The sequence below is a fragment of the Bufo bufo genome, chromosome 3, assembly GCF_905171765.1.
Source record: "Bufo bufo chromosome 3, aBufBuf1.1, whole genome shotgun sequence".
NCBI lineage: Eukaryota > Metazoa > Chordata > Amphibia > Anura > Bufonidae > Bufo > Bufo bufo.
Genome location: NC_053391.1, coordinates 384,754,337 through 384,767,627, shown reverse-complemented (window position 1 = coordinate 384,767,627; position 13,291 = coordinate 384,754,337). Strand labels below are relative to the sequence as shown.

General features: G+C 38.5%; 1 protein-coding gene across 1 annotated transcript in view; it reads right to left on the bottom strand.

Annotated features, from left to right (window-relative positions):
• Positions 1-4,263: 4,263 nt before the first annotated feature.
• NHS (NHS actin remodeling regulator) overlaps positions 4,264-13,291 on the bottom strand; it is a 199,631-nt gene continuing 190,603 nt past the window's right edge. Inside the window, exons 7-9 of the mRNA XM_040424744.1 lie at positions 9,823-12,756; positions 8,492-8,618; positions 4,264-6,588 (exon numbers count right to left, since the gene is read on the bottom strand). Coding sequence (XP_040280678.1) covers positions 6,027-6,588; positions 8,492-8,618; positions 9,823-12,756 — 3,623 coding nt within the window. The 3' untranslated portion in view covers positions 4,264-6,026. The remainder of the gene's footprint in view (positions 6,589-8,491; positions 8,619-9,822; positions 12,757-13,291) is intronic.

The following is a 13,291-nucleotide window of genomic DNA, read 5'->3' as shown; positions in this document are numbered from 1 at the left end:
TTTTTAACAGTAGAAATTAATCTTTGAAGTTATTACCCAAAGTCTTGCGAGACTTCACAAAGTAATAACTTCGGCTCGTCTGAGCCAATACATTCTAATACTGTACGGAGCACTCGCTCCATACAGTATTCAAATTAAGTTTTATGCAAATTGAATTTGGATGTTTCAACACAATAACATTTCCCCTCATGCTTTACTGTGTACAATATGTGGACATGCTGATCTTGTGGTAGGTGAAGGCTACATCATTGATAGTAACTGAACAGTGGTTAAAAAGTATAATCAAGTTCCCTCAGTAAATGCCCATGTCAATCATAAGACCTTTATTCAATAATGATAAAAAAAAAAATCTTTTAATACAAGCATGTAGTATGTGGTGCATTTACACGTAAACTCTTTTGTCTAATACCAGATGGGCACTTTTAAAAGGTATCAAGAAAAAAATCTCATATTTAGGTATTAGGTATGTTAAAAGCTTTATAAGTGCAGGAATATAGACAATGGCACTCCCCCCTTCCCCCACATTTATGCTTTATATTTCATTTTGTATTCTAACAGCCATGCATGTTAAAATGACATTTTAAGACTAGGAAAACCATATTTATTCAAACTCTTTTCCTATGGGATAACATACTCTTCACTCTTTCCTGACATAATCTATACAAATGTATTTTCACTAACCGATTCCCAAGCTTAAGGGTCTTCAGATAACTGAAGTCTCCCATCACTGATACAAAAAGGGATCAGTCTTTACAAATAAATGATGTAGAAAAGTACATCACGCATGACAACATCTCCAACCTTTAGTTAAACCTGCTGGAGGCCATAATTAGTATACTTCTTCTCATACAGTTCCAGGTCAGCCACAACCAGCCCACCCTATACTTTCACCACTTACTGTCTCATTCATAGTACTTCGTTAGATGTGTAAACATTACTCCTTACTGACGTCTGTCTCACATATAATCAAAAGTGCAAATCACTTTTTTTAAATGTTCACCACTATTCTTACTAAAGCTCAAGAAATTTCAAGTATTATTTATTCAGCGTCTCTTTTTGTTTGCACGTTCACTATCCTTTAGTTCAAGTCAGTATTGATGGACAAGATTGTATTCATGTCAATAAGAATCTGATTCTTAATGGCTAGGCCATATCTGCAGATGGGGTACATATGACTTAATTAGAACATGGTAAGGAAATATATTTTGCTTTTAGCTTATACTAGTTCCTTTTCATGGCTGAGATCAGAATTAGTAAGCAATGGCTGAGTTTTGCTGGTCTTACGGAAATGTCCAAGCTGTTGGCGCTCTGTTGTCCCATAGCAGTGACTATTAGCTATGCTATTTCTGGAAATAGGAAGCTTGCTATGCTATGCTGTTTGCATAGTTCCCATTCCATTCATTGCTATGAGTGTTATGGAATCAGAAGAGCAGTCTGCTCAGTCGCTTACGTAACACTGCCCACCTCTTGCCGTCGCTTACTCAGGTTATTCCGATCTCGGCCATGTAAGGCTTAGATGGGAAAACCCTTTAATGATTTGATACCATTTAAGAAAAGATATACAGTAATGTATTAACATAAACTTAACAAGGCTGGGTACTGAAGAAGTGCTTGGCTCTCTTTTCATTTCTAGGAGTGAAATAATGAAGACAAAGATATTGTGCTTTTACTATTGCAGTGATAAATGCTGAAACAATTTTTTAAAATCTAATCAGGGTTCCCTTTTAGTTGATGGCCGATCCGTAACATAAGCCATCAATGTACGATCAGTAGCTGTTGATCCCCTGGGACACCCATCTATCAGCAGGACAAAGGGGCTGCAATGATCATTGTGGCCTCTTTATTGTTTATCTCAGCCCTGCTCAGTTCCATTTATTGGATTGGCTGAATACTTTACATTAAGGGCTCATTCAGATGGCCGTATTACAAAAAGCGTATCCGCAAAACATGGATACCAGCCCGTGTGCATTCTGCAATTTGCAGACCGCACATGGCCACCACTCTCATAGCAAATGCCTATTCTTGTCCACAATTGCAGGGTAGCAGATCGGAACCATGGATGCGGACAGCACACGGTGTGCTGTCCACATCTTTTGCTGCCTCGTTGAAATGAATGAGTCCGCATCCATTCATACGCCGTGTGAATGGGCCCTAAGTGATATCACCATGCTGGTGTAGTGGTATCGCTAGGGCCAACATGATCCAAGGGCAATCATGTTCTGATCTTCTAAGAAGTATGAAATAGGTAACATTGGTTATTGTTTGTTATATGTATCTAGGTTTTGATAAGTAAGTCATATTTCTGGATTTATCATAACTAATACTGTATATTTTCTGGCACCATGATGCTAAGTAAACCCCATTTAGTGCTAACCAAAATGCAGCTGTATAGATATCACTTCTTATGACCAATAATAAATTAAGTGAAAGACACAGGAACAAAAATAAAAACTTACATATGTCAAGGGCGGAAATACCACATGTAGAGCCTATGCAGCTGCACAGAGGCCCTAGAAACAAGACAGTGCTCCTTATTGTCTACTAGATTGTGTGTAAAGGGATGTACAAATAATTCACAGTTACTGGTGAATTGAGATAGGAAAGGAAGAAGCTCTCTGCCTCACTCTTGGTAAAATAGCTGTTGGTGAGCAAAGGGTCAATATAGTTCTTGCACAGAGGCCTTCTACCATCTACACTGCGTGCAGAATTATTAGGCAAATGAGTATTTTGACCACATAATCCTCTTTATGCATGTTGTCTTACTCCAAGCTGTATAGGCTCGAAAGCCTACTACCAATTAAGCATATTAGGTGATGTGCATCTCTGTAATGAGAAGGGGTGTGGTCTAATGACATCAACACCCTATATTAGGTGTGCATAATTATTAGGCAACTTCCTTTCCTTTGGGCAAAATGGGTCAAAAGAAGGACTTGACAGGCTCAGAAAAGTAAAAAATAGTGAGATATCTTGCAGAGGGATGCAGCACTCTTAAAATTGCAAAGCTTCTGAAGCGTGATCATCGAACAATCAAGCGTTTCATTCAAAATAGTCAACAGGGTCGCAAGAAGCGTGTGGAAAAACCAAGGCGCAAAATAACTGCCCATGAACTGAGAAAAGTCAAGCGTGCAGCTGCCAAGATGCCACTTGCCACCAGTTTGGCCATATTTCAGAGCTGCAACATCACTGGAGTGCCCAAAAGCACAAGGTGTGCAATACTCAGAGACATGGCCAAGGTAAGAAAGGCTGAAAGACGACCACCACTGAACAAGACACACAAGCTGAAACGTCAAGACTGGGCCAAGAAATATCTCAAGACTGATTTTTCTAAGGTTTTATGGACTGATGAAATGAGAGTGAGTCTTGATGGGCCAGATGGATGGGCCCGTGGCTGGATTGGTAAAGGGCAGAGAGCTCCAGTCCGACTCAGACGCCAGCAAGGTGGAGGTGGAGTACTGGTTTGGGCTGGTATCATCAAAGATGAGCTTGTGGGGCCTTTTCGGGTTGAGGATGGAGTCAAGCTCAACTCCCAGTCCTACTGCCAGTTTCTGGAAGACACCTTCTTCAAGCAGTGGTACAGGAAGAAGTCTGCATCCTTCAAGAAAAACATGATTTTCATGCAGGACAATGCTCCATCACACGCGTCCAAGTACTCCACAGCGTGGCTGGCAAGAAAGGGTATAAAAGAAGAAAATCTAATGACATGGCCTCCTTGTTCACCTGATCTGAACCCCATTGAGAACCTGTGGTCCATCATCAAATGTGAGATTTACAAGGAGGGAAAACAGTACACCTCTCTGAACAGTGTCTGGGAGGCTGTGGTTGCTGCTGCACGCAATGTTGATGGTGAACAGATCAAAACACTGACAGAATCCATGGATGGCAGGCTTTTGAGTGTCCTTGCAAAGAAAGGTGGCTATATTGGTCACTGATTTGTTTTTGTTTTGTTTTTGAATGTCAGAAATGTATATTTGTGAATGTTGAGATGTTATATTGGTTTCACTGGTAAAAATAAATAATTGAAATGGGTATATATTTGTTTTTTGTTAAGTTGCCTAATAATTATGCACAGTAATAGTCACCTGCACACACAGATATCCCCCTAAAATAGCTAAAACTAAAAACAAACTAAAAACTACTTCCAAAAATATTCAGCTTTGATATTAATGAGTTTTTTGGGTTAATTGAGAACATGGTTGTTGTTCAATAATAAAATTAATCCTCAAAAATACAACTTGCCTAATAATTCTGCACTCCCTGTATATCTGCTCGTGCTACACATGTTCAATAGTAGTCATTGCTCTGTATACTAGAGTGATCATTTCCACTCTTAAAGTGGTTGTCCGATGGGAATACCTAACTTTTAACCAATGCCGTCTGAAGCCAGTGGTTGGCTGCAGCAGAGCAGGTGACCATGCCAAGGAGGAAGTAAACAAGGTGTGGACTGGAGGAGCCATCCCGCAGAACTGGAGTGGTGGGGAGCAGGTAAGTAAGAATCTTTCAACAAAATAGGCAGGCTGTAGGTATCAGTTACTGTAAGTCAGGTATTCCCAGACAAGCCCTTTAAGTCCAAGATCCAGTGCACAGTACAAAAGACGTTCTTTTGTTGGTTAACAATATTGTGCTCACTTGAAGTTGTCACAGTTTCATTTATAATGGCACTTCCATCAGGAATACTGGGCATTAACAATTAGTTTTTACTGATTAAAAGACTTTACAGAAAGCACCTCATATAGTGTATGGATAGCTGAGTGCAAATAGGGCAAACTTACCATATTAAAGATATATGTTTCATAAATATTACCACTTTGGAAAAGCATTTTCCATCCAAACAGCCCCAATATTTCTAGAAAGGGTGGCCGAAAAGGTCATATAAGGTCACACAACATTGTTACCCCACTCATCAGTGACCTTAACTTTGCCACATAGCTTATATTCCAGATGGCTCATTGATAACAGGCAGTTTTTGGGTTGTAGAGCTATACCATCAAGAGCCAGTGTTACCCTTCTGTATTTGATTGGCCTTGCAGTCAACATAGTAGTTAGTAGGAAAAGAAGAATGAATGCTACAGTACTTTCAAATTCTTTTTACATTAGAAAAACATATACTCAAATCTTTCAAAATGTAGAAAAAAAAATTTGAGGCTGCTGAGTATTATAATGATCATGGTCAAAAATTTCTGTGATGCAGAACAGGACGATGGTATTCACAGAATACAATTACCTCTTAACCCTCTGAATCTTTCTCTTTTTGTGTGCTGCAAAACGTTATTTAAGAGCCCTGCGCATACTGTCCATGATTTCTAATGTTTTTATTCATTGGCTGCATATCCAATTTTAGTTTAATAATCCTATGTACAATTTTATAAAAAATATGTTATTTACATCTTTTTTTAATTACTTTGAAAGTTTGCTCTATTATTTGAATTCCTAATGTACAAAAATATTTATTTTCAAGAATTATTTCTTCTTTTCTTCTGCTTATTTCCCAGGGAAGCACTTCAGCAAAGTTATATTTCGATATTTAGTTGTTATTTTTTTTTTTTTTACAATATTTGTAGTTTTCCACAGCAATACTTTCCCATTTACTTCCCCTTTAAAGTGGTTTTGTTAGATTACTGATATACAATAACTACATTTTAAAGAAAACCATAGCTTAAGTAAACACAAGTTTCCATAATTCTAAATGATAAATAATTGCACTAGTATTTTCTTATGTCCATTGTAATTTTTCAATGCTATTATATGTCCTTAACACTTACAGCACCCTGCGATATTTTTGATACATTTATATTGTTTTTATCAGGCAGGTATATTGTATCTGAAAAGTTCATTGGAAAGAAATACAAACCAATGTTTCCACCAAATAGTAACTGGACATGGTCCTGGAGCAATATCTAGTGTACGGATATCCCTTATTTTCTCTTCTTTTTTTGAGCTGGCACATACATTTATTTATTTATATTTTTTTCAGTTTCTTTTTTTTTTTCTTTGTGGCAATTTCTTGCACGTAAACCAGAGTCCTAGTCCTACGTTGAGCTCTGTGAAGATCTGTCATCATGAGGACTTCCATCTGAATTCTCTGTTTCACCTTCAGAAATGGCCTGCATTGGGGCATTGTATAGCCGGCACCTAACACTATAACGGCTACTGCTTGCAGCAGGAGGCACTCGGGATCTCCCAACTCTAGAGGCGGCAGTCTTCATTGAAAAGCCTTCAGATATTACTCGAGGAGAACATGGTGATAAAGGTGAAAAAGCATCGCCGCCAGGTGACAACTGTCCAGGTTCTTCAGAGCTGGAGGAGTCAAAGGACAAATCACCAATCGACTTGGGAGTTACTGGGCTCTTCAGGATTTCCGTTGCTGACATGCGGTAACTGGTATCTGACCTACTGCCTTTTTTTAAGAGGAGCAGCTTAAATTCTTCATTTGATGTATTTGATTTTTTGGCATTCCTGTAGATGAGACCTGGAGACCTCTGAGAACCTGATGGTGTAGCCTGTGGAGTTGGTGCTGCTGTTACAGCTTTTGTTTTGCTTTTTACATTGGACTCTCCAGAATCTTTTCTGCCCAAAATTTTCCTTTTAGATCTGCATAAAACATACATATACCGATGCCATTAATATTTCAGACAGGAAAAAGTTAAAATATTTTATATTATAAAGAAAATATACTTATTTAGTGTAAACATTAATGAAAATATATTTCCTGTTTTTATTACATAGTTTTATTACATAGTTTTTATATGTATTTTTTTTTTTAAGAATAAGCATTGTATTTGAGTTCATTGTTTTTTGCAATATGCTTAATTATAGTCTAGTGGGTCTTTTCTTTGCTATGGAGGCCTGATATCCTCAGAAAACTTTTGAGTGGCCCACAGCCACTACCTTGGGTTTTGATTCAATAGGTAATATACAAAGCTTTATTCACCTCAGGCTATCCATTGTTGGGGTTGGTAGAAGTGTATATATCTTTATTTAAGGAACAGTACTTTGAGTAGACAAACCTTGAGATACTTATGAGCTGTTGTCTGTAATATAAAATGACCTGAAAAAGTATTATTCTCACTGTAAAACCGGGATGTACTGCCTGTCGTCCTGGGGCTCCATGGGGCCAGTAACACCTTTCAGGGCAGCTCCCAAACATCTAGCCACAGACATGACTGGTGGCTGCTTCCATGTCATAGAGGAGTGGTGTGTAGCATTGGAGCAAGGATGAGTAAGTACTAATGGTGTACTGAATGTCATCTCTGGGACCGCAATTTATCAAATCCACTGTCTGGCCCTCCAGAAAGGAGTAGATAAGGATGGGAACTGGTGGTAATGCGTTTGATGTGTCAGCAACTGGTATAAACTGCAGTGGAGAGAGCCACAAGTACAATATGTACGGTCTCTTAATTACTGGAGTGCAAATGGGTGAAAGAAGATGTGCCATAAATGTCTTTTAATATTCCATTGAAGTTACTTGAAGCCCTTAGGTTTAGTTCAGTCTGACTGGTTCAGACCAGAAAAGGTTGGCATCCCTGCTGAAAAAACCCATCTGCCCCTACAACTACCATGGTGCTCAGTTTCTGTCGACTAGATTCTAGCACAATCTATTAACAGTTTACAGCTATGAACAACCCTAAACAGAACAACCCTAGACAGAAGATATGTGAGACACTCTGCCTTGGCCGGTGTATATATATATATATATATATATATATATATATATATATAGAGAGAGAGAGAGCTAACGAATAGGGATGAGTGAACACTTGGAAGTTCGGGTTCGCCGTGTTTGGCCGAACTTCAGGTCAAAGTTCGGGTTCGGGACCCGAACTTGACCCCGAACCCGGACCCCATTAAAGTCAATGGGGACCCAAACTTCACTTTATTATTTTCAGTTAAAAGATGGTTATAACGGGGAAAAAAAATCATTCTTAAGACAGAATGCTAAGTAAGATGGCCATTGAGAGGTTAAAAATAATAAAAAAAAACTCACCTCATCCACTTGATTGGGCAACCGGTATCCTCTTCTCTCTGCAGGACCTGCGATGACGTCACCGCGCTCACCACGTGGATAAGGTGAGGTTTTTTTATTATTATTATTTTTAACCCCTCAATGGCCATTTTATTTAGCATTCTGTCTTAAAAATGCTATTATTTTCCGTTATAACCATGTTATAATGGAAAATAATAAAATCACTCGAACCCGATCTTCAGTGAAAAAGTCCGGGTCCGGGTACCCGAACTCGCAAAGTTCGGTACGTACCCGAACTCGCAAAGTTCGGTACGAACCCGAACTTTGCAGTTCGGGTTCGCTCAGCCCTACTAACGAAACAAACTAAATATTTGTTCGTGGTTTTAGAAAGCCTAGCTATATCAAGTTAATAGATGCTTTGTCCTTTTCAGCTACCAAAGCAAATTATATTATCCTTGATGTAGTTATAAAAGTATTCTCATAATTTGAATTAATCAGTGCAATAACTTGTATAATACCAGTGTATTTTACCTGTGGATGACTGCAAAAAGGTCCTCAGTAGTGCGGGGTCTGTTAGGTGATACAAAGACATCGTCGTTGTCAGCCTGGGAATCCTCACTCATTGGTGATACAAGTGAATCCTCACTCATAGAGGATTCTGAAATAAAGATTGAAGACATGTTATGACTTGTATTAGATTTGCTGATATAATTATAGCAAATGTCGTCTATATCGAGTGAGAATTTTCTACGATGCAGTCTAACCATGTGATGTGTTTTCCTACTAAGGTAGGTTGTTCTTGAACTAAAATGATTAGAATTTTCTTTGGATCGTGTGGTAAATAGGAGTGAATAAGTGATATAGTTGATAAGTGATTATTGTTCTTTGGGCTACATTCGCCATAAAGGTTTCTACAATTATATACAATTATTGGGAACAAACCGTTCATTGATAATAATTGCCTGCTCATCAGAGTAGGTGAGAGCTGCAATTACAAGTAACAACCCCTCTCCATTGTATGGGCATGAGCAATTGCTGCTGCAGTTACTTGTCCCCATACTGATACAGGGTGATCTGCTTCCTAGAAATGATGATTTTGGTTTCAGCATTAACAGTGCTTTCACCCAATGAAGATCACAATTATCAGGTGATAGGTGGCACCTTTATATGGGGCAGTTATCAGCATGAGCATTCCTAGGAACGCTCCTTTCCAATATTTACCCCATTTGCACTACATTTTTACTGACAGATTCCCCTTAATATAACTTACAATATTTAGTTTTTGTTTTTTTATTCTAAAGTTTGCAAATTTCCTCTCTTGGTTTTGCCTAAAGCTACATTGTACAAAATGAATCCATGGTACACAATTGGGCCCTGGAGCATTTCATTGGTTTACTATGAATTAAGTACTACGCCAATGATTTACTCCAAGGTGTGCTGCAAAATTGCATTAAATAGTTGCCTTCTAGGGGAGTGGTCTTCATAAAAAATGCAGGATGCATACTATATGGTGGAACTGAAAATATATAATAGAACATCAGGTCTGGATAAGGGTATGTTTTTCTCGAAAAGGTGTTTTTTTTTTTTAAAGAGGTTTAACAGTATTTTATGTCTATTGTATGATAAATTTAATCTTTTGACAAATGTTTCAAACAACTCTTCAGGCAGACATATTTAAAAAAAACTAATATCATTGTGCTTAATTTAATGGTCCACACTTAGGCATGACTGTAATAGGCTGGACCATGACTTTATTAGAATTGTTTGTACTAAAAAATATAAAACACTATATGTAATCATAAGAATTATTTATAGATTGACTGTATACTAAAATGTATCAAAAATAAAAATACTAAGCAAACCTTTCCATGAGATGTCATCATCAGTACTTTCTAATGTGTCTTCTATCTTGCTGTCCTCTGAGGCACTTTTGGTTGGAATACCTGATATAGTTTCATATTCCTGCTGTGGACATTCGTCACTGAGTGGATTTAAAGTTGAGATCTCTGATTCAAAGTTGAGAGTATTTCCAGGCACTTTGTCATTGTTGCTTATGTCAGGCTCATTGCTGGGCAATGGAGACACCTCAGCAGTTCTGTCTTTCAAATCAAACCCAGTGTTAGTTCTTTTGACAGTTTCAGATATGGTTATTGGTTCACAATGTATGTGTGGCTCCTGTTCTGCTTTGAGTTGCCTTTCCTCTTGGGAATGACTCCTTTGTTCACTAGCAACATCACTGAAGATGGCAGAATAAACTTGTACATATTTTGTAATGGTTTCTGGTTGTGCTGTGAAAATAGTTTCTTCTATAATATCTTCAGCCCGGTATTTTTTATGTTTTTCTGGTACAGCTTCTTTAGCTTTGCTAATCAAAGGTGGCGTAACTTTTGGTTTGTATAAACCATGACCAGTAAAGAGGGCACTACCTTGAAAAAAAAATTCTGGGCTTGTGTCAACTGGCGATGCATCAATATATGGTAGCATTGCTTCCTCAGTAGAAAACTGGCGCAATATTGATTTTCTAGGAGCTGGCACAGTTGTTTTTTCAGGGGGATAAGTCTCCACTATTATTGTAGGATCTTGTGTACATAATATGTTAGTGCATTCTTTGAGTCTGGACTCCCTGTTTTGTTTGTTAACTGATCTTAGGTGGACAGATTTCAGCACTGAAGGTGTTATGGCAAGGGCAGGTGATGAATTTGTATTTTCATCCTCTGACAGATTTTGATTGACATGACTGAAAGCGTGTATTTGTGGTCTGTATGGCAATGGTTTATGAAACACATGAAGAGCACTTAGGTCAAGATGTGTAGGAGGTATAATTGGAAGTTCTGTATCTATGCTTAAGAAAATATTTCCACATTTAGATGGATGCTGTAAAGAGGACTTTCTTTCTGGGACCTTTGGTTTTCTTTTGTTACCACCAGGTGACAACGGTCCCGAAAAGAAAGGAGTAGGAAAGGATGAAGTAGGCGTTTCTGATTGGCTAGAGTAACCACTTGAAGGAGATGCTAACCCTGCCAATTTTTCTGGTGAAGCTAATTTGAACTCATTCTCAACTGAAGGAAGGGAAGGAGTGGTGGCAGGAGATTCAGGCTGTGAATTTTGTGACTCTGAACTTTCTGGTGACTTGATACACTCTATGACAGTAGTACCTGTAGCAGTGCTTGAGTTTGATAAAGACCTATAAGGATCACTTGTTTTCAAGTCATTGAGGAGCCACATATCTGCATAGTGATGCTGTTCACCTCCTTCCTCTTTATATGATGGAATTTCTGGTGTGATAAATTGAGTATTCTTTGAATCGTTAACTTCCCGATTGACCCAAGAAATGTCCTGTTGATTTGGTGGAGAAAAGTTTTCGGTTCTTGAAGGTGTATTTGAAATCTCAAGTGGCAGCATCATTTCCCTGGAGGTGTGAAGTACTTGCTGCACACTGGTTATCTTTGGTTCTTTCATGTCCGAAACATCTGTATGGTTATCAGAAATTCTCAAAGATGAGCTTCGTTTTGGTGGTGACGGCTTTGCCTTTGGTTTCTTAAATGAGATGTTCTGTCTTTCTTGCCTTCTGTGATCTACATAATGTTCCCAAACACAGTCTGAACTCATGGGAGAAATACCTGTATCTTGCTCATTCTCAGTCCCTGGCTGTGCATAGTTACAAATATAACTCCTGTTACTGTTAAGACCACAGTCAAAATGCATGGAGGTATAGTATCCTTCATTGTCCACAGAGAAATGAGACGCTGTATCTGCTTTCTCTGATGTTGGCTTTTCAAGAAAACTATCATATGTGCCCATACTAGTAAAGCTTGGGCAGCCTAGGCTATCTCCCCTTAAGCGATGTGGGCTAAAATCTTGACCGCATGATGCATCATGGTGATGGTGCAGATAATTCCATTCACTGTAACTTGTGTTACTGTTATTTGGGTCATCAAGCAAATCTCCAACTGTTGATGTAAAGGAGCTGGCCCTGTGGGCTCTTATGCTGTCCAAGTGGTCATCATTGTATTGCTCAATGTTAAAGGTATTCGAATCTTCACCAGCCTGGGTAGCAGTGTTTAAAGATAACTCTGAATCACAATGTGAAGAACCAGTCAGTGGGGGAGAGGCTGCTGGAGGAATTGTTTCTGATGTCTGGGAGGGACATGTAGAACTGCTTCCACTCCAGTTTCCACTTGATGACTGATGATCATCTTTCTGATCCATGTGTGTGCTCAGTAACACTCCAGCAGTAGAAATGGAGTGAACAGGGCTTCCAAATGTGTCAGAATTTGAAGAAATGTCACAACTGCCTGAATCTGCCATTCTTGATAATCTTGATCTACCTCTCTCTAATGGTGGACTATGGTGAGAATATACTAAACCTAGAGACTGGTGTTCTGGGGAACATGGACCCGTTAAGCTGTCTTCCTTCTTAAGTGATCTCTCTGAGCTTGTTATATAGCAATCATCTTTATAAGTTGAAGACTGAGCACCACAGGTATGTTCATTGCTTGCCCTAGCACCTTCTCTAGGAAGACTACGAGAACGAATCCGATTAGACACTGTTGTGGTGAACATTTGGTCTCCAGGCTCAGTTAGAGCTGCAATGTTTCCTGCAGAATGAGAGAGTGATGCAACCCCTTGGCCCCTTTGAGCTCTTATTCGTCTTCTCGAGGGAGCAGCAATGAGAATGTCTTCAGTTTGGCACTCTGTATCTCGAGTTCCAGATCTTCTGTTTGCAGAATTTGCAATATCAGGATTTGTATGCACTAAAACATTCCGATCTCGTGCTACAGGTGACTCATCTGAATCTGAAAGAAAAAAAAGAGTTACAATATATTAATTCTCACAGTGAGCAGAAAAGTAAAAAATAAAATAAAGCAATACTGCCCCTAAAAATGAATTGTCTATTCATAATTGTACAAATGTAATATTTAAAGGGGTTGGCCTATGAACATTCATCACCTATCATGTAGCATGTAGACGTTGAAAAGCCACAGTGATCCCATGACTGCTGTGACCCCTTTAAACAGATGATCGGTGTTGGTGTCAATATTCAAACCCCCATAGATCTGATATTGACATCCTGGTACCAGACAACCCCTTTAACATAAAAACATTATAAAATCAAAGTCATGTTCTTAATAAAAAAGCATTTTGAAAATAGTTCAAATGTGTCTGAAAATACAAAGTACAGTATATCCCTGAATTAACGAATTTTTAAAAAGTTTAATGTTTCTCTCTTTAATATCCATTATAGAAGATGGTATTTTGATGCTCAAATTACATCTTACTTTCATCAACTGATATGATGCCACTTAATTTAACCCATTGCCCATTAGATCA